Raw genomic sequence first — 27,738 nt, forward strand, 5'->3', positions numbered from 1 at the left:
GGCGGGGCGAGATCCGGGCGCGAGTGTCCCTCACCTTAAGGGGCGGGGCGTCTGGGACTCGCGGGTGGGGCCGGATGGTAAGGAAGCTGGCCTAATAGGAAAGATGAGGGGGTGGGAAGCGGCAACAAACAGAATGGGGTGAGGAGGAGGAGAAGGTGGAGGAAGCGAAGATTTGGACTCCAGAGTTTCCGGGGCTCTTCACGGGCCTCCCCCTTTGCCTCGTTTCCTGTCTGTAAAATGGGAGCGGGCAGGAGATGGTGGAGGTCCCCTTTGAGGGTCAGGCACAAACTGGCAGGAGGCTTGGCTGAGCACCAGCAAATCCGGGTCTTACTGCACTGGGTCAAGAGCTCAGGATGGCCTCAAAGATGCCAAGCCGACTGGGGGAAAACCGGGAGGAAATGAGGAGAGGGAGCCTGAGGGAGTCTTCACCCCATCTGTTGACTTCTGTCTGGGTACGTTGTCAGAGATCGCAGAGCTGGGCAGGCTGACCGTGAGGATTTGAGAAACTCTGGGCAGAACCTCCAGTCGCCACGTCTTCTTCACCAGAAGTTTGAAATTCCACCTATTCCTTTGAGCCAAGAACACGAATATCCCTGAAAGCTTAATATCACTGATTGCCATTTGGCAGTGCAGTTTTGTGTGCGCGGGGTATTGATCTTTACAAAGATCCTTTTATGTATATATGTATTTATGTATTTAACCACTTAGGAAATACCCTCAGGGGTGAAAAGTTACATGCCCGATGTCACCTGGTGGCAGGTGGATAAATGCTGGGCTCGATCACTCTTCTACGGGTAGCTTTGGGAGGGGACAGGGAATAAAGACACTCCTCTGGGAGGGTGGTGTATACCTAGAAGAAGGTGAAAGGCTCCAAAGAAAAGGCGGACTGTGCTGCTTCTACAACTCTCCACCTGGGGCTGCATTCTCCTGCTTAGTGCCTCCTTCCCACCGTGAAACTGGGCAGCCTGGCGTCCTCCCACACTGTGCTGGGTGAGCACAGAGCTGTGGGGGTGGGAAACTCGCAGTTATTACTTTTTATTGGAGCCGCATTTAACGCCCACTGCCCCTCAAAAGGATGAAATAGGTAATAATGGGGGCCAGGGAAAGGAGGCTTCTTGGGAATAAATAAATCAATGAAAACATATTGTGATTATACTTAATTATTATCATCATTTTTATTGGTGTGGCTGGGTGTGAGAGCTAGCAGTGAGACTGGCCTACAGGGGAAGCTCCCCCGGGGCCCTGCTGCCTTGCCTTGCCTCTCCACCCCCTCTCCCTGGGCCTGGCTCCCCCTGCAGTGATGGAGCAAGAAATGCCAACAGCCAGTATCCCACCATCCATTCCTAGGCACAGTCCTTGGAGAGGAAAGGGTTTACAGGAACATATTTAAAGGACACATGGATAAAAACTAGGGGGAGGGTGGTAATGGGAGGGAAGAGGGGAGGGTTGGGTGGGTGGGCTGGATTGGAGTAAAAGGGAGAAAACTTTACTTGAACAATGATTAAAATAAAAAATAAAAAAAAACAAAGATGTGACTAGCATGATAGGGAACCAGCTTGGGGCACGGGGTGAAGGATGGGGTTGCAGAAGAGGGAAGAGATGTCCGTGCTTCAGGAGGGAAGGGTGTCTGGGCTGACTGAGCGCCTGTGACTCTCGGGCTCTCCGGTACCTGCTGAAGAGCAGCTTTCTTCCCTCCCTGCCCCCATTCCAGCTGCCTCCCAGAGAGTCACAAATGTGACCTTAGCACCATGTGCTTCTCTTTACCCCTATTTACTGGGGAAGAGCTCCCCTGCACCCACTCTAAACCCTGCGAGCTGGGACAATCTCTCACATGGAGACTCCTGGTGCTGATGACTGTGCTTGGCAAGTCTAAGGGACAAGATGTGAGAAATCTGCTGCTGAGAGCAGGGCTCAGCGTGGAGGGGCATGAGGCTGGCAGCTAGGGATCACCCTCTTCAGCTTTGGCAGAGAGAGTGGACTCTGCCTCTCACAGCCTTTGGTCCTGAGCTGTTGACATAATCACCCAGTTACACTGGGTTGCTAAGCAGCTCTCTGGACACATGGATGACCCCCCAGGGCAGGTGTAAAGAGCTGGACATTCAGGGAGAAAAGTGTCCCTATTCTTGGGAGGAGCCCTGGGAGGGTGAGGGACAAGAGTGGTGTTTATCTTTCTACCGGGCAACAGAGTGCCAGTGGGTTTGGGAGACTCAACATGCTCTGCCTGGCAACCTGTCCCTGGCGCAGTACAGGAGCCCATTCCCCATATGAAAAAGCAGGGCAAGCATTCCCAAGACAGTGCGGCTGGGAGACCTGCGGGGTACCTGCTAAGCCAAGAGCACATGAACGTGGTTGGAGGAGGTGGAAACCCCAAGATATCACCTGTGAGATTCCCCATTGTGAGGAGTGGTCAGGGGCAGGCTTGGCCTCTGAGGTCACAGGTAAGACGTGAAGCACAGGGGCCTTGAGACCAAGGATGTCAGTTCTCCCCAAAAGGCACCCTTCTCCTCTCCCACAAAGCAGCCTTCTCTGAGCCACCTGTGCCCCGTATATCCTACAGACCAATAAAAATCATATTTCTGCCCTGGCTGGTATGGCTCTGGATTGAGCACCAGCCTGCAAACCAAAGGGTCACCAGTTCAATGCCCAGTCAGGGCACATGCCTGGGTTGCGGGCCAGGTCCCCAGTTGACAGTGCATGAGAGGCAACCACACGTTGATGTTTCTCTCCCTCTCTTTCCCTCCATCTAAAAATGAATAAATAAAATCTTTTTTAAAAAACATACTTCTGTGCAGACACACTCTTCCAAGGACCTTGAATATATTACTAGACTAGATATTGAATGCATTTAAATTTCACGTTGAACCTGCCAGGAAGGTATTGTGACCACCCACATTTCACAGACAAGGAAACAAATACAAACAGGCTAAGTAATGCAGTTGAGGCTGTCCAGTGAGTAAGTGGTGGAGTCAGGATTCGACAAATTAGGATTTGTCATCTGTGTTGCCAAAGAAGCTCAGGCTCCAGAATTAGTCCACACCCAGGGCAGAGGGCGGCAGTGATGACAGGCATTTGCCCAGTAGATGGGGTGAGGAGAAGAGGGGCTGCTGAGCCTGTCTTTGGCCATGTTGATTGGAATTGACAAGCCTGTGGTCTCCAGGAAGGAGCACTTGGGCATGAGTCAGCCCCAGGTGGTGGGGACTAGTCACACTCACATAGCACCTGAGTGTCATCACTGTGAACTCCTGACCCCAGCCCCAGCTGACCTTGGGGGTGCCCACTCCTTCCTTGGAGGGGAGGGAGCAGGCAGGAACAGGTCCTGATAGCCGACACTGTCCCCTGCAAGCAGGAGGGACAGACGACACGCTCTGTTCTTCATGGAACAGCTACTGTTGACCATCACCACTGGACACCTGAGAGCCAGCAATGGGGTGGGAACCTTTTATTTGAAGCAAGTAAGTTACAGCCCTGCCCCCAAGTGCCCCACCCCAGGCCCTCATGCTGCCACCAGGTGCCCCTCACACAGTCTGGGCACAGGGAAGAGCCTCCCCTCCCATGCCTGCTGCATCACCTCATACCTCAGAGCTGTCTGTCCCCAGCTTACAGCAGAGGGCAGCAGAAGCTCAGCTCCTGGGTGCCGCTCTGCAGGGTCCTTGGGCCTCCACCACCCAGTTTCCCCTGAAAGGCAGTGCCCCTGGGGTGTGCATCTGTGGGCTGGAGGAGCGCCAGAGCCCCCAAGTTGCTCTCCAGCCCAGCTCTACTCATGCACCCCCCAGATGCCCCGAGTGCTTGCAAGGTCCCTGGCCAGGCCAGCTCTGGAACCTAACCAGAGGAGCCAGCAGCACAGCTGAGGGGCCACATCCCAAAGAAGGGGCTGAACCACGGGACAGGGGCAAGGGTCTAGGCTGGGACAGCCACAGGAAGGAAAACTAGAAAGGCTTTTGTCTGGGTGGTCTCCTGTTAGGTGACAGGGTCAGGGCATAAAGCCCCAGTGAGGACAGAGCCAGCACCGGGAGGGAGGAAGGCAGGGTCTGCCAGGGCTGCTGCTATTATTGCTTTGGGCAGAGGGGCTGTGCCCCCAGGAGGCCAAGCTGGTGCCCAGAGGCAGGGTGGGGACAGCAGGGATGAGCAGAGCAGGGCCTTACTGTGTGCCCCCTCCAAGCAGAAAGGCAATGTAATGTAATGGCGGGGAGACCCTTTGGCAGCGCTGAATCTGCAGGTGTGCACTAGGAAACGGGGGTGTGAACAGACATGTGTGTGTGTGACTGAGGGTGTGGGCCAGATCCCATGTGAACATGCAGGAGGAGTGGCGAGTAAGTGAGTGTACCCGTAGTGGAAGGCTGTGGTTGTGGCTGCAGTGTGGGGCACAGGCAGGTTAAATGGACCCCTGGAGCACCAACAAGGAGAGACCAGAGCATCAGAAGGATCAACCCAAGACCCTCCCTCCCAGCATCCTTCCCCCTCCCCAGGCCAGAGCTTGTGGAAGGCAGCAGTCGAGGGGGCCTACAGATGGGGTGTGGGGTCCATGGATGTCCACAGACGGGAGGGCGCCGGGCCCTGGGTTGCCTGGTGCATACGAGTCCTCATGCTGATTACAACTATGGCAAGCGGCTCCTGGGGCCAGTCCACATGGTGCCCGTGAGGTTAGCTACACATGTCCTCACATGGGCACACATACTGCTCCCGCAGAGCCTCCCCCTCAGCCTCCGATCCAGAGGCTTGGCAGCCCTCTAGGCACTGAGATCCACCACCACGTGCCGGTACACAAGCGTCTGTCCCTTGAAGCTGGGGGCCAGGAGCAGCTGGGCGTCCCCCGCAGGCATGTAGCAGAAGGCCCGAGGGGCCTGCACCGCCAGCTCCTGGAACCTGACGAACTTCTGCCGCCCCTCATCCCACTGGTAAATCTGGGTGAAGGAGAAGTCGCTGCCCAGTGCCAGGTAGCGGCGGCCACCCACAAGGAAGGGCTGCAGGGCCAGCGAGCCCCGGGAGGGCAGGGCCTGCACCTCGGAGAAGCGGGTGCCCTCCCAGCGCAGGATCTTGGAGTCCCCTATGTATCGGCTGAGGCACAGGTAGCTGTCCCGCCCAGCACGGAAGTGTTTCACAGCCTGGGCATCAGGCACCTGAGAAATCTCACCCTGGGCCACAAACTGCTTCTGGGTGCGACTCCACTGATAGATGACCGGTGCCTGGGAGCTACTCGACACAATCAGCCGAGGCTTGCCCTCTCCGTCCACAAACTCAAGGTCGGTATCACGGTGCCAGGGGTGCAGGGCCTGGTGGGAGTAGAAGCCATTCTGGTGCCAGCGGTAGAGGCTGGTGGCACCTGCCTTGGAGCTGTCGGCCACAGCAAAGTACCAGTCACCGTCGATTCGAAAGGCCTCCAGGTCGTTGGGTTTGCGCACGCGCTGTGGGTCGATGTCCTGCAGCTTGGTGAAGCGTGTGGTGTTGGGGTCCCAGTGGTAAATGTAAGAGCCACCAAACAGCTGGGCCACCACCACGTACAGCTGGCTGTCCACCACCATGGGCTTGCAGTGCACGGCCGAGGGGGCTGCCGGGAAGCAGGGATGTGGCATCAGGCAACATGGGCAGCTTCATGCTCCTGCCCAGTCTCAGAAAAGAAGCTCAGTCCCCTCCTGCCTTGGGCATCCACCCTGGTCCCCAGGACTCAAATATAAGCTGACGCTGAGCACAAAATAGGTGTCCCTAGATATTGATTGACGGTTTAACCATGGTTCAATTATTGAATTTATATTGCGTGCAGTCAGTGTGCTAATTATGAACACATTGCCCCAATTTATCACTTTGAAATACTCCCTATTGTTTTGCCATCTCACACAGAAGGAAACTGAGGCTCAGCATCTAAGTGACTTGCCCAAAGCCACCTGCTCGCAAGCAGCCAGGCGGGTGAAGCAGGGAGAGTTTAAGCCTATCCGCAGCTGGGTGCAAACTGACAGCTCAATGTCTGGAGAGTTGTGTATGAAAACACATTCTCCAAACAACTCCTGCTTTCAAAAGGCTTTTATGCATGAAAACAAATGTACTAGTGCTCAACCAGATTGATCTGACCCAGGCACCCAAACCATATGGGGCCACACTTCTCACCTGTCCTGGTGTTTCTTGTCATCGCCTTTGCCCACCTTCCCCTCACCCCGAACCCCTCCCCTCCCCAAGGGAAGCCCACACACAGCCTCAGGCTCTGACACCACCTGCCCAGCTCCGGATCGCCCGCTCCTGAGCCACCGTGCTCAGACTCTTCTTGCCCGAACATCCTCAAGCACCTCGAATTCCAGCTGGCCAAAACCTAGCTCACGCCTACCCCCAAACCTGCTCCTCCCCCTCCTCCTGTGTTCTTGATGTCAATTTGTGGGTCCACGTGGTCATCCCATCCAGAAACCTGGGAGCCGCTCCCAGCACCGCCCTGCCCCGCACTCACCCACAGCTGATCAGTCCCCAGCTTCTGTCAGCCCCCCTTCTGCTTTCTATTGACAGTACAGTTTGTATAAGATTGGCGTTATTTCTCCCTTTCATGTTTGCTAAAATTTGCCAGAGAAACCATTTGAACCTGGAGTCTTGAGGTGGGGGGGGGCAGTGTTAATAATGACTTCAAGTTCTTTCATAGACATAGGACGATTTCAATTTTCTGTTTCCTATTGTGTCAGTTTGATCCTGTTTTCTAAATGTAACTCCATTTTCTAAATGTCTCCATCCCCACTGCTACTGCCTCAGTCCAGGCTCCAGCTGGCTCCCCCACTGGTCTGCTCACGTGTCCAGCCCCATGCCCAGCCATGCTCCACAATGATCACAGAGGGAGTTGTCTAAAATATAGATTGGATTGGCTCACACAATTTCTCAAAGCTTGCCAATGACCTGGTCCTCATCTCTCTCAGGCCTGCCACTGTCCACCTTGAACCTCTTGCTGTAGTCAAATAAGCTGCTTATTATGTATACATGCCTGAACTCACACAATAAACTGTTGCATACCTTCTTCACTTTGTTCATGCTGTTCCCTCTGCCAGAACATCCTTCCCATATTTTTTCTCCTAGCTAAGTCTCCCTCAGCCTTCTGTACTCAGCTTAAATGCAGTATCTCCTCCTTTTCATTTCAATGGCACCACCCAGTTACTTAAGCCAGGAACTTAGGCATCACCTCTGACTCCTTCCTCTCCCTCATCCTTCAAGATTCAGTGTAAGCATCCCCTCCACCAGGAATCCTTCCTTGATTGCCCTGGGTAGGCCTCTCCTTTGTGCTCCCAGTGCATCGTGTTCATATGTCCTTCCTAGCACCGACCTACTTATATAGATGTTATCTATGTATGTATCAGCCACCCTCCAAAGACTAGAACATTCTTATGAGCACAGGCCATGTCTTATCTGTCCCTCTCCCTAAAGGACCTCAGTGGAGAAGTACCTCACCCCCACCCCTGTTCTCCTAGCTGGGGCCAGCACGGCCAGGCTGGGCACAGGTACCTGGGATTCTATCATAATCTCGAAGCTGCCGTTCAACGTAGTCCCACTTGAGGATGGTGCAAGCGCTGGCACCTGGCTGGGCCAGAGCCACGTAGAGGTCGCTTGAGTAAAGGAAGGGCTCAGCTGACACCGCTGGGAAGGACAGGGTCTGGTACAGCACAAAATCTACAGGGGTGGCGGGGTGTGGGAAGGAAGAAGAGCAAGGGTTTTTGGGTGGTGAGGGCTGTTTAGCAAGCAAGGCAGGGGGCTGGGGGTTCGGCCATGCCTGTGGAACTGCCTGGGGAGGCCTGGCCTGAGCCCAGAGGCAGGGGCCCCTCCCACCTGTGGTGATGCAGTCGAACTCCCGCAGTGGCAAGTCCTGCACCTTGTGCTCTTGGAAGCGGGGCGGGCTGGCGCAGTAGATGGGGGCCGCTGTGGTGTTGGTGTGGGCCAGCCACTCCACCAGCCACTTCACCTTGCAGTCGCAGTTGAGAGAGTTGCCCCGCAGGTCCCTGATCATGAGGGTGATGGAGGGGACTTAAAGAGGGACAGGCTCTCAGCTGCTTGGTCCACCCAGGCCCTCAAGGTTTCAGAAGTAGATATTGTCAAGGCTGCTGCTGGTTGCTCACATGGTGTTTTTGTGCCCGTTAGAAAGACGTTCCGCTTGGGGTGGATGCAGCCCTGGCGACTCGGGCTTGGTCATTGGAGTGGGGGTTGGCTGCAGCCCCTCCCTGCCTCCTTAGCCAGGTGCCTTTTGCAGTGTATAACCTGCTTAGCCCTGTGTTGCACCCCGCTTCCCCCTATCCTTCCGCAAGCCAGGTCTCTTGTGGAAATACGATCGATGACTGTGGCTATGCTATCGGATTTTACTGTAGGTTCACAGCAAACATACATTTAGAAGCACATGTTTAAAACACACACACACATAGTGTCTCATGTGCATTTTAAGAGGGCCCACAGATGCCATGAGGATCCCCAACTTGGAAGGCTACCAATCTATATGTAACTCTACCTAGCCTTCCGGAGCCCTCTCCCCACCCCAAGCCAAGCCCTCGTTGCCTCCCAAGACTTTATGATCTTCCCAATCCTTGCTCCCACACCACCCCCTCCAGGGACGCGCCCCTTCTGTGTCACTGTCCACAGAGCTAGGACTCAGGACTTACAAGTCACTCAGGATGTCCAGGGGCCGAAAGATATCTCTGGGCAGTGTCTGCAGGTTATTGTTGGCCAGGGAGCTGCAAGAGAGACCTGTGGGTCACCCGAAGATGGTGACTGAGGCCAAAGGCCACAGGAGCCAGGGATGAAGGTGGGCTGGGGTGTGGTGGGGTGGTTTTCTGGCTCCACAAATGAATGTGTGGGGGAGGTACTTACAGGTGTGTTAAAGACTTGAGCCCTCTGAAAGTGAACTTGGATAGTGCCCAGATGTCATTGTTCTCTATGAAGCTGGAGGGATGGGAATTGACTCAGCCACTGCTCGGGATCCCAGAATGCCCTCCCTCACCGATTTCCCTACGCCATGCCCGGATGCCAGCCCATGGTCCCCAGACAGGCTTCCATTCCAAATCCGGTGACATTGAGCCTGTGGTGACAGGGCACCCAGGCAGGATGGTTTAGGCAGAGGGATGGAGGAAATGACCTGTGTCCGGCTTGGGTCCTGCAGTCAGAGGACTCAAGGGCTGTCACCTCCCCAGCCTTCTTCTTTCAGCCTCCCTCTGAGCCCGCCCAGGCCCTCCCCTTTCCTTCCCACACACAGGTACTGCAGGTGCGACAGTCCTGTGAAGGCATCATCTCCGATCAGCGTGAACTTGTTGGAGTTGAGTAACCTGGAGAGACAAAGGCAGAATTAGAGCTTCCAAGGGCGTGCCTGCTGCCCCACCCCAGGTTTCCTCACAGCCTGCCCGGCCTGCCTCCCACCCTTGGGACCCCAGCAGAGAACCCCACAACAGCCTGAGTAGCAAGACCAGGCAGGAGCCTGTATTGGTCCCAGAAACTCCTGGGGTCCATGTGTGCTCCTGGGATGAAAACTGTCGGGGCAGATCGCTCCTGGCAAGCCAGGGCCTTCCCCACGGCGCCTCTGCTCTGCCTCCCACTCCCACCCAGGCTCTGTCCAGTCCCTCTGGGGCTGGTGGTGAGAAGGAGGTAGGGTAACCCGCATGGATGCTCTCCTGTGGCTGGGGCTCCGAGTGTTAACAGCCCCTTTTGGAGTTCCAGGCCTCTAGTGTTCCCTCCATTCGGCTCCCAGCTCTTTCTTCAAGCCCTGGGATCACCAGTCTCTAAGACGGCCCCTCTCCCCTGCAGTGTCCACCCCCTGGCACCAGTCCAAGTTACTGCATCTGATTCCTTTGGACCGCTAGAGGAGGCAAGTCCGTCCTAACTGGGCCCCAGATGCCCACTTCTTGGTTTTGACATGCAAACCCTGCCCTCCTTCTCCCCACCTACTGTTCCCTCCACCCTTCCTGACTTCAGGCTGTGCCCCCTTTTGTAGCATATCCCATTGGGGCAACACTGGGGGTACCTACACCTTAATCTCCAAAGGCTACCTACAAGGGCTCTCCTCTCCCCTGTCCAGAATCTGTCTGTCCCCTCCCACTGCCCTTGCCAAGCCACCACCCCTCCCACAAAGCCCTGTCCTTACAGGAACTGCAGCAGTGGCAGGTGGGAAAATGCTCCAGCCTGGATCTCGGAGAAGGCGGCATTCACCAGTGTCCTGTGGGGATGACTGAAGTCAGTGCTGCAGGGAGTGTACTCAGGGACCCCCTGGGCTGGTGAGGTGGACAGGGCAATGGCTTCTGGCTGCATTCACTCACCCTGGAAACTCCCTGTCTCCAGCCTGCCCTCCACCTGGGCCTGTCTTCTGATTCTCCTCACTACCTGCCTTCATCATCACCCTCCCCTACTGCCTCCCTGAGCACCAGTGGCCCCCAGCCACACTTTGCAGATCCCCGGGATTGGTGCCCTGGGGTGGGGGTGGGGATTAGCATCCTGCTCTCAAGAACTGCACAGCCTGTCTGGTCCCCAGAGGCCACCGAAAGTGAGACAGGCTGGCTGGCTGGGTGCAGAGTGGCTGAGAGCTCAGTGGCAGGCATCTACCTCAAGCCAGGGTGCTGTGTGGGTATATCTCACTCCCACTCCTCCCCCTACTGCCTCCCTCCCTCTCCCCACAAGAAGCCTTTCTGCCCTTGGTGTGACATCACAGGCAGGGGCCCAAATGCTGGGGTAGGCAACCCCCGTCCCCCTACCCCACCCCCCAAGTCCAGAGCCCTGCACAGAGTAGGTCTTATTGGCATCGCTAGTGCTGATGATTCATTCTTGGCAGTGAAGTCTTGTTTCCCAGCCATGGCTGCTGAGCCTGCAGGACCGCACAACTCCCTGCCTAGCTGACACCTGAGTCTCTGGTCCTGAGGACCCCCTGGGGTGCTCCTGGCCCCCACATTCTGTGAGGGGGAATGGGTTCTTCCCATCGCTTCCCGGAGTGGTCCTTGCCTTCCTCCCGCTGTGGGCTCACCATGCTGCCCACCCCCCCACACCTCCGCCGGGCCAGGGCTGGGCACTCACAGAGAGATGACCTCGGCAGGCAGGTTCCTGGGCACTGCTTTAGAGTCCACGCAGAAGGCCGTGTCCCTGGTGCAGGAGCAGCTGGGTGGACAGGGGGGCGTTTTGGGGGGCCTCTTGGCACTGACTTGCAGCATCAGGCAGAAGCCCAGCGCGGACAGCGCCAGCAGCGGGAGCCCGGAGCCCCGCCTGGTCCGCAGCCCCGCCATGCTGCCCGCGAGCTCTGCCTCCGGGCCCGGCCGCCCCCGCCCCGGCGCTCCCTGCCCGGCTGCGGGTTGGCACCGCCAGGCCACCGGCAGCCCCTGCGGCAGCGAGGGACCGGCTGCCCTCCTCGGAGAGCGGACTCCAGCCCTCCGCGCTGCCTGCGCTTCCCTGCCCTGCTCGCTCGCGCGAGGGACGCAGATGGATGCGCGCAGCGAGCGAGCGGAGCGCTGTCGGGCTAGGGTGGCCGCGGACTGCGGCGGCGGGGGCGCGCAGGGCAGAGGGGGAGTCCCCTGCGGGGAGTATCAGAGAAGGGAGTGGCTGCGCCCCTGGCGGCTCTAGGCTGCACGGCCCGCCGGCGGTGTCTGGGCCATCTGCTTGTGTGTCCCGTACCCAGAGCGTCTGTGCGCCAGTACGCGTGTGTGAGGTGACGTGTGCATCCTGGGGTGGCATGGCTGTGTGCGTGTGTGCACACCTGTCTCTGCCAGCGCAGGCACACGTCCCCTTGTGAGACGTCCGCTCAGGAAGCCAAGTGCTTCTGCGCCCCGGGCGGGTCCTCAGGCGACACACCCTCTGGGCAGATTCTCGGGCATGCCATTGGTGACAGGTGTGTATCTGTGTTCACGTGTGTTTCCACAGCTCATGAACGGAATGTGTCTTTGCGTCCGAGTGAGCTGAAAGGGGACAGTCGTCCCTGCAGCCGGAGTGGGAATGTGCGGAATTCCGGAGCGTTTCGCACTGCCCAACCACAGCCTGTGGGAGCTGGAAAGAGCCTTGGCAGTTTTCCACCCAGGCCTTGGTTGAGCAAATGAGGGAACTGAGGCCCAAGCGTAGAGGAAAGGAGCCAAGCTTGACATCACGCCTACTGTGTGCTGTGGACTCTACTTAGTTAGTTACCCTCTCCACATTTTGAGGTCGATGGTATCACCCCTTTTAAGGATAAGAAGAGGGAGGCCTGCAGTTCCAGGAGAAGGAAGGGACGGAGCAGGGGTTTAAACCCATCCTGCCCAACTCTCAAGGCCGCAGTCATCCCTGCACCAGGGGCTTCTGCAAGAGTGGTCCAGGCAGCCCAGGGGTCCTGAGCAGCTTCCAGGTCAAACCTGTTTGAGGTCAAAACAATTTTCCTACTAATGTTAAGACATTATTTGCCCTTTTCACTTTCATGTGCTCACAGAGTGCCCTGGAATTTTCCAGAGGCTGCATGCTGGATCTCCAATTCAGCCAGAAATGAAAGAAATGTGTAAAAATATAAAACAATGACACTCTTCTCTCTATTTTGTTTTGCTTTGTAAAATAGTTAATTCCGTTAAAAATATATGTTATGTTATAATATATAATGGATTTATTGTTGTTATTTTAATTTAATTCATTGATATTTTAAAATGTCTCAGTAAATACCAATATGGTCAATATTATATTAATACATATAACCCACAGAAACAAAAGTTCTTTGGGGTCCTCAATACTTTTTAAGGGTGTTAAGGGATCCTGAAACCAAACAGTGTGAGAGTGGGTGCTCTTTGCCATGTCACCTCTGGGGAAGGGGTGCAGTGACCGTGGGGATGACTATCCCAAGGGCTCCCGGGCACAAGACAGAGGGGCCTGGAGGTCCGCTGGTTGGGCTCCCCGTCCTGTGCTCTTTCCACATCGGTCCCAGAAACCTGGACCACTGGGAGTGAGGTGCTTCCCTGCTGTCTCCAGCCTCTGCCAGCAGGGGATTCTCCCGTCTGAGCTCAGTCCATGCCAGGGATGCCCCTGCCCTTTGATGCCCACTTGCCACTGCTTGTCCAACTGCCCAGGCCGCCCTCCCACTCCAGCTTGTGGGAAGACAAGCAATGGGGGCAGGGAGGGTGGCCGGGGCAGCTGGGCAACCATCCCTGCTCGTCCCTGGCACAGCTCTGCCCAGGACACAAAGAGCAGCGTGAATCCTGTCCCACCCCTGCAGCTGAGGGGCTAGAAGGAGGAAAAAGGGGACACACACAGAAGCAGTGGCTACCATGGGGCTCTCCACTGTCATGGTTCTCGAAGGCATTGACCCAGACAGAAGGGGGGCTGGGTCCTGCTCCTAGCCAGGGAGGAGAGGGGCCCTGGGAGGCGAAGATAATGATAATCCTGACGGTCAGATTTTCAGGTCTTGATGTCATCCTATCCTCACAAGAGCTTGGAAAGGGGGGGGGCGGGCAAGACAGGCAGTACCAGTCCTATTTCTCAGATGAATGCTCAAAAGCCTAGAAAGGCAGAATGTCTCATTCAGGGTCCCAGAGCTGGCCAGTGATGCGCTGAGACCTTCACGTACTAAAGGAATGAACTATTGACCCCTTGCGAGGAACCCCTCATGTTGGGCCATGACAGCCCCCCTCATGTTGACTGATGACAATCTTATCATTGACTATAATCACTTGTTGGCTGTGTGCATGCTCCTTGCCCTTCAGCACGTATAAAGAAGCCTCAGGAATGCTTGATCCCAGGGAGGGTCACACGGCTGACAACCAGGTTGGGAAGATAAAAGCACCCATGGAGCTGATGAAACGACAGTGTGTGCTAAGTGACAGGTGAGTGTGCCGCAGGGAGCCTGGGAGGTTTTGGAGGAGGAATGAGGCACCGTGGGCTGAGTGGTGAGGCCACAGAATGGGTGTCCTTGTTCTTGCTTGGCCTTTTGGGGTAGGTGGCACTCCAAGAGTTGGCCAGCCTTTGAGGGTGGGCTTTCCAAGAAGGAGAAATGGCCTAAGTAAAGGCCAAAAGATGAGAAGGCCACAGCCAGAGGGCCGGGGTGTGGGGCAAGGGGACAGCTATACCTGCCCAGTGAAAGGTGTCTCCCACCTTCCTTTTCTAAGGTTCCCAAGACCTCTGCAAGTTTGGTGCTGGCCTCTGGACTTCCCTCATGAAGCTGGAAGGCATCATTCCTTTCCAACCTCCCAACAGGCGAAAACAGGTTAAAAAAAAAAAAAGAACTACAGGCTTATGGGAACTAGAGCCTAAGGGCAGCCTGCAGGGGAGACTGAAGACCGAAGAGCAGCGGCTTCTCTCCAAGAAAGAGCCCTGTCTCCCTTCGCCTAGTCAGGGCGGCGAGCCCTAACACAGCGCCTGCTCAGAGCAAGCCCACAGCTGGACAGGGTGGCCCCCAGAGATGCCCACAGGGACCCCGAGATGCTTGTAGTTATCCTTGGCTCTCCCGCTGGCCCGCTGCCCACCGCCCACCTGGCATAAGCCCAGTACGGGTGAGTCAGCCCATCAATCCCAGTGTTGCCAGGACGACCGGGGGTGGCAGTGGGGGCCCTGGGGGGTGGGCAGGGTGGGCACTGCAGGCAGCTGTCTCCTGCATCTGGCACCTGCACAAAGCTGAGGCCGCACACAGCTGAGGGGATCCTTCCCCTCCTCCCCCCAGACTCCCTCCTCCTCTTTCACTCCTAGGACACTTGCTGCTAAGGCTTAGGCAAATATTTAAAGGGGGAGTTGGAGAGTGGGGAGGGCGGTGGGAGCAAACATTTCCTTCCTTCTCTCTTCCTCCCACCCAAGCTCCTCAGGGGCTTTCAGCTCAGATGCCATGCTGTTGTGCAACCTGGAGGCTGGAAGCTCTCCAGGGGCAGAGGGGGCCTCTGTGGGGACAGGGGGACCCTCACGTTAAAGGGCTGGACCAACGTGTGAGGGAGCCCTCAGGTGACAAGAATTGAGGCGAAGCCTCGGAGTTACATTATAAGGGAGATAAGGGAGTGAGACCAAGAGAGGAACAAGGTGTGGGTCTCCGACTTACACGCTCATGAAAATTTAGAGTGAAGGTGCCAGAGAGTGTGCTCCTGGCCCTGTGAGCAGAGGGGAACCTGAGGGAAAGGGTGCCGCCATTAGCAGGCTTGGTTTAGCGCCATGAAGCCACAGAGATGGCTTTGGAAGAAGAGCAGGAGGAGAGAAAGAGGAGAAGAGACACAGAGTGGATCCCGTTTGGGGGAGAGGTGTTCTCAGGGTGGATTTAGGGTCAGAGGGTATAAAGGAGGGGTGCAGGGAGGAGGGCGAAGGCAGCATCAAGCGAGCAGCGGATTCCAGGGCGAGGAGGTTGGGAGCCCTCAGTCCCACACCCAGCTCTGTGGGAGGCTGTCTGGGTGAGAGGAAGAAGTGTCAGGCATGGAATCTGTTATTAAGAGCCTTCAGCCTGATCTGTGAGTCATTCGCCACTCACTTGACACAGGAGACCCCACAAAATCATGCAAATCAAGAGGCTCAAATCTTTACGTTTACTTTTAAAATGTTCATGGCGCTGCTCACGCCATCATGGGTATGAACATCCGAAAGCCACCAAGGATCTGAAGGGAGTCAGCTGACAGGGGCAATGTGTGCCTTTCCGTCCTCACAGTGCTGGAGTTGGAAGGTGTGCCCAGGCCAAACAGTGGGGCTGGACACGGGGGTGGCCCAAACAGAGCGCTGAGTTTGCGCCGCACATGCTTCCACATGCAGCAGGTGATGCCGAACCAAAGGGTTTAGGCGTAGCTTCGTTTAGGTGTGCTCATGGAGCCCATCCAGGGGAATGAAGCCCCGAGACGGGGCATAACTCACAGAGCTCCTGAGCAGATGGACCCCCCACGCAGGCTCCCCCACCACACAGAGCTGATCCTTCCAGCAAAAGAGCAGATTGTCCCTGAACCAGAAGAGGAGATCGCCCAGAAAAACAACAGCAACAACAAACATCCCGGAAGGAACTGGAGAACCAAAAACTTACGGCCCAGGAATAAACTCAGCATAAAATAAATGCAAATTAAATCAAAGCAGAGGGGGGAAAGCCTTTAGATTTCAAACCACCTCATAGCAAAGAATGAAAAATCTCATGATAGTAAGAATTGGTGACCAGAGGGGACTGAACTTTCAGCATTCTGAAAAGCATGGCAAGGGGCGGGGGCAAGTCTGAGGTCTGGACAGAAGTGTGGGAGATGGAGAGGCAGGTAGGGTGCTTAAAGTGAAACCTGCTGCTCCCAGATGGCCTAGGGACCACTGAGGAACCCCCACACCGATGCCTTCAGCAATGCCCTCTCTGGGTCCCCAGTACGCCCTACTCCCTCCCATTACTGGAGCTTGCCCCTATGTTTGGGGGACATGCTGTGGGGAGAAGTGATGGACTTCCCGCTGGGTCTGATTCTTGGCTTTCTGAGCGGTTTGGCCTGGCAGAAGAACAAGAAAAGCCGCAGGACTGCAGGGGCAGGTGCCAGCAAGAAGGGCAGGCACGCCAGGAAGACACAGTGACACGAGGCACAGATTGCCCAAGGGCAAGTTTGCTCAGCTCACCCAGCTTTGCCCTTGCTGGGGCCAAGAGGACTCATGTGCCAGGGCCAAGGGCCCTTAGGTGCTCTTGCAGCTGGCTTATCAGGGCCTTGGTTCCTGAGGGCCAGGAACAAACAGGCTTCAAAGCCTAGGGCTTGGCGGGCAGATAGGAGCCAAATCCTTTACCTCTATCCCCTCTGCCTACTGGCATATATAAGACCCTAGTCACACTTGGGAGGTTGAGGAGAGGAAGGTGCAAGATGGATGTGGGCAGCAAAGAGGTCTTGATGGAGAGCCCGCCGGTGAGTGTGATGTGTGTGTACACACGCACGTGGGTGGTGGGCCCTGCCTCTTCCAACCGGTTTCCTCATGCAAATGCATTCGCCTAGACAGCACTGAGTGAGGGCAGGGACATCAACCACTAAGACAGAGTCCCCTGGGGAGAGAGAAGTGGCCGCCAATGATTTCAGTATAAGGGGCTGAGGACCACCACGGAGAAGGTCGGCAAAAAGAGCAGAAGAGGGCACTGAGGAGGGAGCCATTACCTGGGAGGCCACAGTAAGCTCCACAGAGAAGACGGCATGCACATTCGGGCTGACTCCAGAAGAGGAATTAGGAGCTCCCGGGTGGAGGAGGAAGGCACTGTGGGAAGAGGGGTGGTAGGTGTAAAGGCACAGAGATGTGACAGAGCATGGATTACTCGGGGTACAGAGAAGGACTGGGCATGGCTGGGGAGCCAGGGGTCTGGAGGAAACAGCAGGAGGTGTGACTGGTGAAACAGGCTCTTCTGGGTCTCTCCAAGCTAGACCTCACTTCTAACCACCTGAGTTTGTTGGAATCCAGGGCATCTCTTCCAGGAAGCCTTCTCTGATCTCCTTATCCCTCCTCTGCACGTGCATAGCATTGGTTGCCCAGCCCTGGAAGGGTGTGCAGGAAGGAGGGGGGCATCCTCATGACTTTACCCCTGTCTTCTCCCTGTCCCACCACATCAGGACTACTCAGCAGCCCCCCGGGGCCGGTTCGGCATCCCCTGCTGCCCTGTGCACCTCAAACGCCTTCTCATCGTGGTTGTGGTGGTGGTCCTTGTCGTCGTGGTGATTGTAGGGGCCCTGCTTATGGGTCTTCACATGAGCCAGAAACACACTGAGATGGTGAGCAGGCCTGGGATGGGGTGGGCGGCGGGCACCGGATGTGTCAGAGAGACTGGCTGGGGGTGCTGGGCGGATAGCAAACTGCCTAAGAGGAATGAAAGGAGGAGGCCAGGGGCATCTCATGGAAGGACAGAGGCAGGGACAGGGTAGCAAACTTGGCCTACGCTTTTCTACCAGGCCCCTGCCCTGCCCCACATGGGCCATCCTAGTCCCTCCGGCAGGTGGTTCCACTCAGCCTCTCTGAGCTCTAAGGGAAGAAGGAGTTGCATTTGAGTACAGAGGACTGAGTGTGCGCATGGGCACCGAAGTGGGGAAAGCAATGCCCGGCAGCAGTGTGCCCTCCCCCAGGTCCTAGAGATGAGCATTGCGGGGCCGGAAACCCAGCAACGTGTGGCCCTGAGTGAGCGTGTGGGCACCACCGCCACTTTCCCCATTGGCTCCACTGGCATCGCAGTGTACGACTACCAGCGGGTGGGTACACCTTAACCCTTGACCTGGGGCCTGGGGGACCAATGACAAGATTCTCCTAGACCCAGCCGGCTGTGCCACTTCGTACACATCCATCTCTCCTCATCCCCCAGCCCTCCTGCCTCCCCTGGATGTGCCTGCACCCCAGCTTACAATATGACTCCTGCCTGTGCCCAACCTAGAGGGAGATGGCCCAGGATGAGGGTTAGAGAGTGAGACAGGGCCTTTCTGAATGAACCTGGGGTCCCTGTGCCCAGCTCCTGATTGCCTACAAGCCGGCTGTGGGAACTTGCTGCTACATTGTGAAGATGGCTCCTGACCGCATCCCCAACCTTGAGGCTCTCACTAGAAGGCTGCAGAACCTCCAGGTGGGTGTGAGGGTGAGGAGTAGGGTGTCTCCCTCCCAGGGCCAGCTGCTGGGAGGAGCATTTGAGAGGGTGGCTATTTGTCACTTGTAAAGCACTGCTCCTGGTAGGTGGCCAGGTGAGTGCCTCTCTCTAGACTCACCTGTACCACACCTACCCTACCTATTCCCCAGCACCCTCACCCCAACAAAGCTGCTGGCCTCAGGTGAACTCTCAACCACCTGGGGACTTCTGACCTCAGTACAGCCTCTCTCAACTGGTGAGGCAATTGAGGCTCAGAGAGACTGCCTGACACTCCCGAGGTCCTACAATAAGGACTGTGAGTGAAACAGTAACGCAGTTCCCAGGCTCCAGATGAGGTGCTCTTTCCAGGTCACGCCTGCAGCACCTCCCTCTAAGCTGGGCCAAGAGGAGGATCGTGATACCCGTTCAGTGTCCTCCAGGAACCTGGACTTCCTGGGCCCCGCCCTGAGCACCCTGTGTGGTGAAGTGCCCCTCTACTACATCTAGGACCCCTCAGGTGAGCAGATGTAATCATCAGGGCACCAGTGCCCAGGAAGGCTTGGGCCACCTTGCCTTGTCAGCTGGCCTGGCCTAGGGGGATCCACTGAGGATAGTCACCTAGGGAGATCAGGGGAGGGAAGGTCCACAGACATCCCCCCACCCCCAGTTCCTCTCCCTCGCAGAATAAACAATGTTTCTTTGCTTCACAGAGCCTGCGGAAACCTAAAAGGGACAGAAAGCTCCGTGTGCAAAGGGTCTTTGGCAAACAAGCAGGAAACTGAGCCTGCCACCCCAGAGGGACTAGCCCAGGGGAGCAGAGCTGTGAGGAGAGGTAGGAGCCAGCAGAGAGGTGGTTCCTAGGGGACAGGGGGGCCCTATCACAAAACAATAAAGCAGCCTGATTGAAAAACAAAGGGTGTCCCTCTTCCCACCACCCAAACCCCATCGGTCCTGCTCTTGTCGGAGGAGGGCTAGGGGAAGAGAAGGGCATTGGGGAGTCAAGGGGGCTTTCCCTTTCTCTCCGTCCCAGAGTGCTGGGGGAGAGGGGGCCTGGGAGCTATCCACGGGCTTTAAGCGCCCTCCAGTGGTGTCTCCCGAGGGAGGGCGAGAGAGAAAGAGAGAGAGGGAGAGAACTCTAGGACAGGGACCGAGATAGGAGAGAGCGAGGGCCAAGAAAGGAAGAGACCAAGAGACGCAGGCTGAGAAACGAAGGCAGAGAGACCTTGGGAGGGACCTAGGGAGAGAGCGAGGAAGAGTCGGCGTGAGCGACCTGACGACGTGTCCCGCACCGTGGGGAGCTCGGGCGGGGCGCGCACAGAAGAGACGCCGCTAGAGGGCGGCCAGCCCGGGCGGCATCCCGGGGCGCGCACCCCTTCCCGGCCCGCGTCCCACGTCCCGAGCCCCGGCCGCCCAAGCCCCTTCCCAGTGCGGGCCGGGTGTTCGCCTTCCCCGCCCCGGCTGGCGCGAGGCCGGAGCCGGCCGATCTCCATCCCGACTCCGAGGGGGCCGAGCTCCGGGCGAAAACCCGCCCCCCAGCGAGATCATTTCCCTAAAGAGGGGGAGGCGAAGGACGGAGGGAGGGAGAGAAGGAAGGAGAAAAAGAAGGGAAGGGAGCGAGCGGAGAGACTGGAGGGGGGAGCGAGCCGGGAGCGGGCGGCCGAGGGGCGGGGGACAGGAAGGAGGGCGGCGGGCGCTGGGAAGGAGAGAGGTGGGGAGCGCGGGGGGAGCGGCGGGCGGGGAGGGAGCGCCGCCCCCTCGCCTTCGGTTCTCCGCTTCCCCTTGCCCGCTCCCGCGTCCGGGCGCGACCCGCCGCCGCCGCCGCTGCCAGCGCGCCCGCTGCCGCCCGCGCGCTCGCCGCCGCCAGCATGCCCGGCGTGGCCCGCCTGCCGCTGCCGCTGCTGCTCGGGCTTCTGCTGCTCCCGCGCCCCGGGCGCCCGCTGGACTTGGCCGACTACACCTACGATCTGGGCGAGGAGGACGACTCGGAGACCCTCAACTACAAAGACCCCTGCAAGGCGGGTAGGCACCCCGCTGCCCGCGGCCTGCGGGGCGCGAGGGCCGGCGCGGGTCGGCCGGGCGGGAGGCGCGAGCCGCCGGGGTTCGGGTGGGGGAGGACGGTCCGGTGTGGGAAGCCGGGAGCTGCCTGGTTGGCAATGCTGTGGGGAACAAAAGAAGGAGGGAAAGAGGGAGGGGAAGTTTGGGGGACTTTCAGGACTGAACTTTTGCGCTGTTTGTGGAAGCCTCTGCCTTCTGTCTTCCCAGAGGATTCTTGGGGGTCAGCTCCCTGGGTCCCTAGAGAGACCTGTGGCCAAGGAGGCTTTTCCTCCTGCAGGAAACTTTTCTGGCCAAACTCCCGTGAGAGAGGGAGGGGGGGAAGAGAGGGACAGAGAGAGCACGAACCTTTCCCTTCTCCCTAGTGTGTGGCTCCAGGACACTGGTGTTTTCCAGCCTGTCTATCTAGACTGCCCGGGTCTGCACATCTGTCTCCTGGGTCCTGGATGGCCTGCATTTCCAAGGAACAGGTCTCCGGAGGACCCCACCCACCCAAGTGGAAGGAAAAAGTTTTTTGAGGAGTCCTCTGAGATCATGCTCCCTAAGTGTCTCGTTGTTCCACCAGTGCAGTGGCTTTCTAGGACGGAGGAGACAGCTGTCAAAGTCAGAGAAGCCAGCACAGGAGGGGGACTCACCTCTGCCCTTGTGGGCCAGGGACTCCCACCGAGGCCAAGTTGAGGGGAAAGGGGGAAGCACAGAGAACTCAGACACTGTATGGGCTCCCTCAGTCCACAGACACTGGAGGGTTATTAGCAGAGGTCAAGGCCCTGGAGGGGGGCAGTGTGTGTTCTTTGTCCATGAAGACCCTGTGTAACCCCTTCCCTCCTGCTAGGCCCAGAGGGGTCTTGCTCCTGCACTGACCAGATGGCCAGGCGCTGTGGCTGTTTGCTTGATCTGGTGACCCTGAACAGGCTGCCCGGGACAAGAGAACACACAGGGCAAAAGATAGCAGAACCGTTCCTCAACTTCCTGCCTCTGACTTCAGCCTGTCCCCAGATAGCCAGGGCCAGGGCCAGGGCCAGAGGCAGTGGCTCGGCCCTTGGGGTCCTAGAAGTGCCTGTGTGTGGTACATGGGGTTGTGGGGGGTGGGGCAGGCTGCTAGAACCATGACCCCAGGGAACCCCTCTTTGGGTGGATCACAGCAAACTGCAGAATAGGAGCCCCTTCCTGTTCGAGGAGGAGAAACCAAATCCTTCTGCCTTTCTTTCTCCACCCCTGCTGGGCTGTGGCTAAACCTTGGAGTTAGTTGTCATCATTTTCACTGGGCTTGGGATGGGTGTGAGGCTAGATGGACAGAGTGTGGGAGGCTGTCAGTCCCTGACCCACAAGTCATTAGCTGTACCACCTTGGGAATGTTAACTAGCATCTGTGAACTTTGCTTTTCTCACCTGTAAAGTGGAACTGATAATACACCTTTCCATTGAGTTGGTTAAATGTGAGAACATGTATATAACACTTATGAGAATTTAACACACACTAAATGAATAATAAATGAGCACCAAATAAATGTTAGCTGTCTACCCGCTGTCTTTTGTGCCTCACACTCTCACTTCATGTTTTCTGAGAGCACAGACTCAGGTTCGGGAGAAAGAGTGCCTCCCTCACCTTTTCTTCGTGTCACTTATTCACTCAGCTGACCTAGTATGTGTCTGGCCCTGAGCTTGTTGTGGGAGATACAGAGAAATGTAATCATGGCCCCTGCCCTCAGGGAGCTTACAGTCCAGGAGGGGACAACACATGGGGAAGTAACCAACAGCACAAACCAAGACTCATATGTGCCACCTTGGAGGGAAAGGCCCCAAAGGCTGAAGGGGGCCCCCAGGAGGTGGTGGAGAAACAGTGATCATCACAGGCTAGGAAAGTTTGAGGGGCTTCATGGAGGAGACAGACTGGGACAAGGCCGTAAAAAATGGCTAGGAAGCCAATCTGATGTATTTCACTTCTAGATGGAAGTTGGAGTGATTTTTCAGAACAGCGGGAGGCTGAGGGCTTTATCCCCAGTCTCAAATTTCATGTTAGGGTGGGGCTGGCTGACTTGGAACTTCAAACAAGGGTTCTGGAGAAAGCTCTCCACCAGGGTGAAGTGAGGCTGGTGGGGAGCTAGGCCAGGCCTGGGGGTGGCTGAGAGAGCCCTAGAGCCTGACAAGGCCAAGATTCAGGGTCAGACCAGGCCTCCCTCCTGGGTGTGACTGGGGCAGCCCTGCCTCCCTCCGCCCTGACTCCCTCCGCCCTGACTCTCGAGACCCCACAGCTGCATCCTCAAGCCTCAGGTCCCCAGGCTCTTGTCTCTGTTTCTCCTCCGAGGCCTGCCCCGCACCCCCTCTGATCCCTGGCCTCCAGGTGTTGGAGGGAATGATGGCTGGTGTGCCTGGCCTTCCAGGCCTCCCTCCTTTTATTGTGCTTTGCAGATATTGCATTTTTTCCTCATTGAAAGTTTGTGACAACCCTGTGCCAAGCAAGTCTGTCAGTGCCGTTTTCCAACAGACTTAGGTGATGGTTAGCAGTTTTTAGTATTAAAGTAGTTTTAATTAAGATCTATACATTACTTAGACACATTATTGCACACTTCATAGACCACAGTGTAGTGTAAACATAACTGTTATAGGCACTGGGAAACCAAAAAATTCATGTGACCCCCACTATTTCGGTGGTCTGGACCAGACCTGCAGTATCTCCGAGGTCTGCAGGTACTTCCTCCGGATGCCCCTGGTATGCCTGCTTACTAGCCTCTGCTCACCTGACCCTCTGCAGCTCCTCTTTCTCCTCCTCCTCCTTGCACACGGAGGACCAAGAATGAAAGCCCTATGGACTCCCCTGGTTCACCTATGCTCTCTCAGGACAGCCAGGCCGCTTCATTTGAGGTCCTCTTTTGCTATTACTGTCAGAATTTCGGTTACAGCGGCAGAAAGGGCAACATTCAGACCCTTGATATGCTGGAGAGTTTCCTGGCCGTCCTGGACGAGGCTGGAGCAGTGGGCAAGGTGCCCAGATGGTCTGTGTGTGTGTGCTGGGAGCTGGTGCATGGACCCCCCTCTCTCTCTTCCCCACTTGCCCAGGGAGATTGCAAGTTCTGATTTCTTGTATGCTAGTTGCTAAACCATCAAGAGGGTCCTTCCCCCAGCTCCGTGTGGCTGCGCTGATGATTGGCAGTGACCCTGAGGACTCTGGGAGAGGCTTGGAATAGGAATTGGGACCCAGTTCCCATAAGCAGAGAAGCTGTGGGACGGCTCCCCAGCTTCGAGGACCTCCCTTCGGCTTCACAGGCAGCTCCGAGGCCTGTTTGGGAGGTGAAGTGGGCCAGGAGCTCACAGCCCTCATCACCAGCCTCACCCCGGGAGCCTTGAGGCCCAGGCTTAGATTTCAGGGGACCTCCAGGGAATAGTTTCCAAGCTCAAGATTCGAGAAGCAGGCCTTTCTTTCGCCAGACCACATTTCCCTCCAGATGCTCTGAGTGAGTCACCTACCCACTTATGCCCCTGCTTCCTGAGTTACCTTCTCTTTTAGGTGCCTCAGGAGAGGAGGAAAAGACAATCTCCTTGGGCTCCAGATGGAGGGGACCAATGGGACTCCCTAGGGAGAAGGAACTCTCAAACATTCTAGTTTCTCCAGAGGTTTGGGGGGAAGAGGGAGTAGAATGTGTTAGTCCTTAGGCCACTAGGGACCTGCTAAAGATATCCAGAGGAAAAGACTAATTATCTATCTGTATCTGTAACCAAACGCAGGTCTGCCTGCCTGCCACTACAAAAGTCAATACTCGAGAGGCAGGTGCTGATATAAAAGCAAGTGGTTTATCTTTAGGTGCTGGCCACGTGGAAGAAGGGGACTCACGTCTCAAAGTCCATCTCCTGGGAAGATGGGGACCCTCGTCTCAAAGCCCGTCTCCCCCTCTCGCTGGAGGCAGGTTTTATAAGGAGGGAGAGGGGAACAGAACAAAGAGATCAAGGGAGGGGGTGAGACATTCTCTACGTGCAGACGAGCACCATCCATTCTGATAACACAAGCAGCGGTCCTGCTGTTCGTCCTCCTGGTTAGTCATGCTGGCTCCATGGTTGAAGGTCAGCAAATCCCCCGGAGCTGGGATGCCCGAAAGCCTGAGTCTGTATCTTTTCAAGTTAGTTCCTAGGATTCTTGCACAAACATGCTGCTCATCTCCAAGCTTCATATTAGTCAGAGTCAGCACTCACAGAAACAAGGTCAGAAGACTGGTGGGTGGTTTACAATTTCCCACTGTTACAGTTTTCCGCTGTTGCGTACCTGCCCCCCGCCCCCCGCCCCCCACCTCCACTATTTCTAAAGGCGCCCTTCCCCTTTGGGGGCCTGGCCTACGAAACGGGGTATGCACACACAGTTATTCATGTGTATGAAAATACTAGGGCTTAGGCAGGGAAGTAATTTGAGTGTGTTTTTGCACATTTGTGGTTGTGCCCTTGCTTTAGGGGCAGGTCTGTTCAGCTGTCTGCGTGGGTACTCCTGAGTGCATGTGTGTGCCAATGTGCAATTAAGTATGTACAGACACTTGTGGGACCTTGAACCTGTCCTGCCCCAGCCAGAAGCTTGCATTTTGGTGATGGGACCTGCGTGTGCAGGGATTTCCTCACATCAGACAGCTCCCCTCCCTGTGCCTTGCCGCATGCCAGGGGAGGAGACTGGACTTGAAAGGCCAGCCCGAAGGGTGGGCACGCGCCCACCTGTGGGCTCTCTCCTTTCCTCTCCTGCTCCTGGGACCTGGCTCTGGGTGCTCCTGGCTGCCTTACCACCAGAAAACAAAACTAAAACTTGATTCCATGTTGAAAATAACTACTACCCTGACCTGACCCCAGGGCCTTTCCCACATAAGGAAGGGAGTCCTTGACTCTGCGCCTCCAGCTTTCCTGGAGTCCCCAGGGGGAATCCCGAATGGGCAGGGCCTTCAGGCCCAGCTGGGGCCATAAGGCTCTCCTGCCCACCTCCCCTCCCCCCACCTCCATGATTCCCACGCATTCTTCAGCCATGACATCCCCACCACAGGGCGCTGGCTCACAGATGAACTCTGCAGCCAGCCATCCGCTGGCCCTGCCCTCCACAGTGCCCTGGTCCCACCAGCCAACACTGTTCTGTGCCTGGGATCCGAGGTTCTGTTTCCAATCACTCTGGGGCATCACTCAGCTGGGAAGCCGCTGTGGGGAACCAGTGCACCCTCGAAAGTGGACAGCTTGAAATGGAGGGTCTTGTATGACTTGTCAACTAGAAGTCGCCAACTCAGGGTTCAAAGACAGATCTGCCTGACTCCAGAGATCTTGCCCTTTGCTGCTGTGTCCAAAGAGGAGTCTCAGCGTCAGCTGAGTGTGTAATGGTGCTGTCCATGGGTGTGGGTGTGTGAGCCTGGACTCAAAGTGTCTGTGCAAAGGTATGGAGGTGCTCGTGTGGTCTGTGAGTGCCTGAGTGAAGGTTGGCACGTAGAGACCCCCACCGCCCCCTTGGGGTGTACCCGCCATCCCATATCCTTGCTAAGCCCACTTTTCTTTGCATGTCAGCTGAGAAGCATCTTCTGTTGCTGTCCCGTCAGTTGCTGAGCCCAGTCCACCTAAGGGTGACATTTTCAGTAAGAGAATCTCCTTCATGTGGTAGAAGAGGTACTGGGCCATTTACTGGCCCATGACCTTCAGTGAGTCATTTCCCCACTTAGGCCCAAGTATTCTCATCTCTGAAGTCAGGGAGTGGGCTAGGATATAGCCACCGGGTTCTCTCTGCAGGAGTTTTTAATGGCAAATGCAAACGTGTTGTAGGCAAATGCATGGGTGCATGTGGCGTAATCGGTATGTACTGAGTGGCCAGGATTAAGTGAAGTCATTAACGTCAAGTACTTGGTTGACTAGAAAACACCGAGTAAGTTTCAACAGACATTTACACAAGGCGTCACTACTGCTGCTATTACCGGCTTAGTGCGTTTGGAACTTGTAGCTGGTTTGTGTGTGTTGGAGCATGTGTGTGTATGTGTTTAGTACTGTCTGCGACTGTGTGTGTTCTTGGGTGGATGTGTGTGTCTAAGTGTCTATTTTTGTGTGTACGTATTTACAGTATGACTTCTACAGCAGTAATGAGCTTGAGTGCAGGCAGCACTGGAATGTGAGCCAGGAGGCCTGAGTTATGAATCCAGCCTGTCGAGTGCCTAGCGCCATGGTCTTGGTTAAGTCACTGCCCTTCTGGGGCTCAGTTTCTGCATCTGTGAAAGGGACAGTGGGCCTAGGTCACCGCTGGAGTGACCCCCACATCCTGCGGATCCAGCTCTAGGTCACAGCCACTGAAGAGCGAGTATCTGTGAGCACATGTCCGCAGGCCCAAAGAATACAGTGTGACACGTCTCTCAGGCAAGCGCTGTCCTGTGCCTCTGCCTTCGGTTTGGGCACTGCTCACACACGCAGGGATGTTTCTGTGACTCTGCGGAGCTTTGTTTGATGGCATGTGTGTGGATGTCACTCTGGGTCTGTCCCCCTGGGTCTGATTATGTGTGTGTGTGTCCACCCAGCTGGCCAGCTGCAGAGGAGGAACCTGTGTGAGTGCAAGGCCTCAAGGTTAAAACAACTTGTGTCGTGCTGCCCGCCAGGCCTGGGAAGCCCGGGATGAGAAGCAGATGTTGCCAGGGTGGAGCTGTAGGAGGCTGCTCTCGCTCCTCCTCCCAACCCCCACCCCCAGCCCTGCATGAGGCTCACCTCGAGCTCCTTCCAGAGCACACAGCTCTGTGGCCTCTGTTTCCTCTCGCTCCCGACTTCTCAAAAAAGCAGATGGCCCGTATCTCCAGAAACCTCTCCCCCAGCTTCAGAAATCAAAACCGCCTACTGGGGGCTCTTTTCCCTCAGTCCTTTCTTCCTCCAGAGGGGACCTTGAGACTTCTCATGGAAGTTGCTTGAGCACTGCTAAACCTTGTCCTCCCAGCTGGGACGCTGCCGACACGTGTTCTGGTTTCCTGAAGTTCCTATCTGTTCTGCTTTTTATTCCTGGACTCCCCGTGTTGTAACTGCAACGGCACTTGTGGAGTGAGTACCACATGCTCAGCACCATGCCAAGGTTATGGGCCCGTAAAGCAGACACTTGGTCATCTGACCTTCTATTTTCTCCATAGCACCCATCGCTGTCAGGAATTCTTGAGTTCGGTGTTTGTCTGCTTGTGTGTTGTTGGAGGGCAGCTCCACACGAGCAGGGACCCCATCTGTTCTTGCCAATCACCACAGTGGCACCTGGCCCATAGTGGGTGCTTACTGAGTATTTGCTAAAGAACTGTG

At 56.4% G+C, this 27,738-nt stretch overlaps 3 protein-coding genes across 6 annotated transcripts in view; 2 read left to right on the top strand and 1 right to left on the bottom strand.

Annotated features, from left to right (window-relative positions):
• Nucleotides 1-3,440: 3,440 nt before the first annotated feature.
• LGI3 (leucine rich repeat LGI family member 3) lies at nucleotides 3,441-11,531 on the bottom strand. Its single transcript, XM_045853227.1, has 8 exons — nucleotides 10,999-11,531; nucleotides 10,079-10,150; nucleotides 9,195-9,266; nucleotides 8,815-8,886; nucleotides 8,607-8,678; nucleotides 7,786-7,955; nucleotides 7,465-7,629; nucleotides 3,441-5,545 (listed from the first exon to the last, which is right to left on the bottom strand). The coding sequence occupies exons 1-8, from the start codon at nucleotides 11,202-11,204 to the stop codon at nucleotides 4,728-4,730; spliced, it is 1,647 nt and encodes a 548-aa protein (XP_045709183.1). The 5' UTR covers nucleotides 11,205-11,531; the 3' UTR covers nucleotides 3,441-4,727.
• Nucleotides 11,532-16,700: 5,169 nt separating this feature from the next.
• On the top strand, nucleotides 16,701-18,934 carry SFTPC (surfactant protein C). Of its 3 annotated transcripts, none has more exons than XM_045853429.1 (5): nucleotides 16,701-16,742; nucleotides 17,433-17,591; nucleotides 17,940-18,062; nucleotides 18,317-18,427; nucleotides 18,779-18,934. In XM_045853429.1, exons 1-5 carry the CDS (start codon nucleotides 16,701-16,703, stop codon nucleotides 18,932-18,934), a joined length of 591 nt encoding a protein of 196 aa, XP_045709385.1. The 3 variants fall into 3 exon arrangements, with proteins under 3 accessions (XP_045709385.1, XP_045709384.1, XP_045709386.1); XM_045853428.1 differs by having other exon boundaries at nucleotides 18,797-18,934; XM_045853430.1 differs by lacking the exon at nucleotides 17,433-17,591.
• Nucleotides 18,935-20,049: 1,115 nt separating this feature from the next.
• The window catches only part of BMP1 (bone morphogenetic protein 1), a 38,606-nt gene continuing 30,917 nt past the window's right edge, over nucleotides 20,050-27,738 (top strand). For both annotated transcript variants that reach the window (XM_045853049.1, XM_045853051.1), the window contains exon 1: nucleotides 20,050-20,446. In XM_045853049.1, the coding sequence (XP_045709005.1) occupies nucleotides 20,293-20,446 (154 nt within the window). In that variant the 5' untranslated portion in view covers nucleotides 20,050-20,292. The remainder of the gene's footprint in view (nucleotides 20,447-27,738) is intronic.

Source organism: Phyllostomus hastatus, unplaced genomic scaffold (assembly GCF_019186645.2).
Source record: "Phyllostomus hastatus isolate PE091 unplaced genomic scaffold, TTU_PhHast_1.1 phas_contig_98, whole genome shotgun sequence".
NCBI classification, from domain to species: Eukaryota; Metazoa; Chordata; class Mammalia; order Chiroptera; family Phyllostomidae; genus Phyllostomus; species Phyllostomus hastatus.

What these genes read in the sequence shown, in the direction of transcription:
- LGI3 (XM_045853227.1), bottom strand. Translation starts at nt 11,204, where the DNA reads ATGGCGGGGCTGCGGACCAGGCGGGGCTCCGGGCTCCCGCTGCTGGCG. An exon ending in CTGGACATCCTGAGTGACTT is followed by an intron (nt 7,956 to 8,606) that starts GTAAGTCCTGAG and finishes CCTCATGATCAG; the next exon opens with GGACCTGCGGGGCAACTCTC. An exon ending in GTTCGACTGCATCACCACAG is followed by an intron (nt 7,630 to 7,785) that starts GTGGGAGGGGCC and finishes CCACCCCTGTAG; the next exon opens with ATTTTGTGCTGTACCAGACC.
- SFTPC (XM_045853429.1), top strand. Translation starts at nt 16,701, where the DNA reads ATGGATGTGGGCAGCAAAGAGGTCTTGATGGAGAGCCCGCCG. An exon ending in TCTTGATGGAGAGCCCGCCG is followed by an intron (nt 16,743 to 17,432) that starts GTGAGTGTGATG and finishes CCACCACATCAG; the next exon opens with GACTACTCAGCAGCCCCCCG. An exon ending in CAGTGTACGACTACCAGCGG is followed by an intron (nt 18,063 to 18,316) that starts GTGGGTACACCT and finishes CCCTGTGCCCAG; the next exon opens with CTCCTGATTGCCTACAAGCC.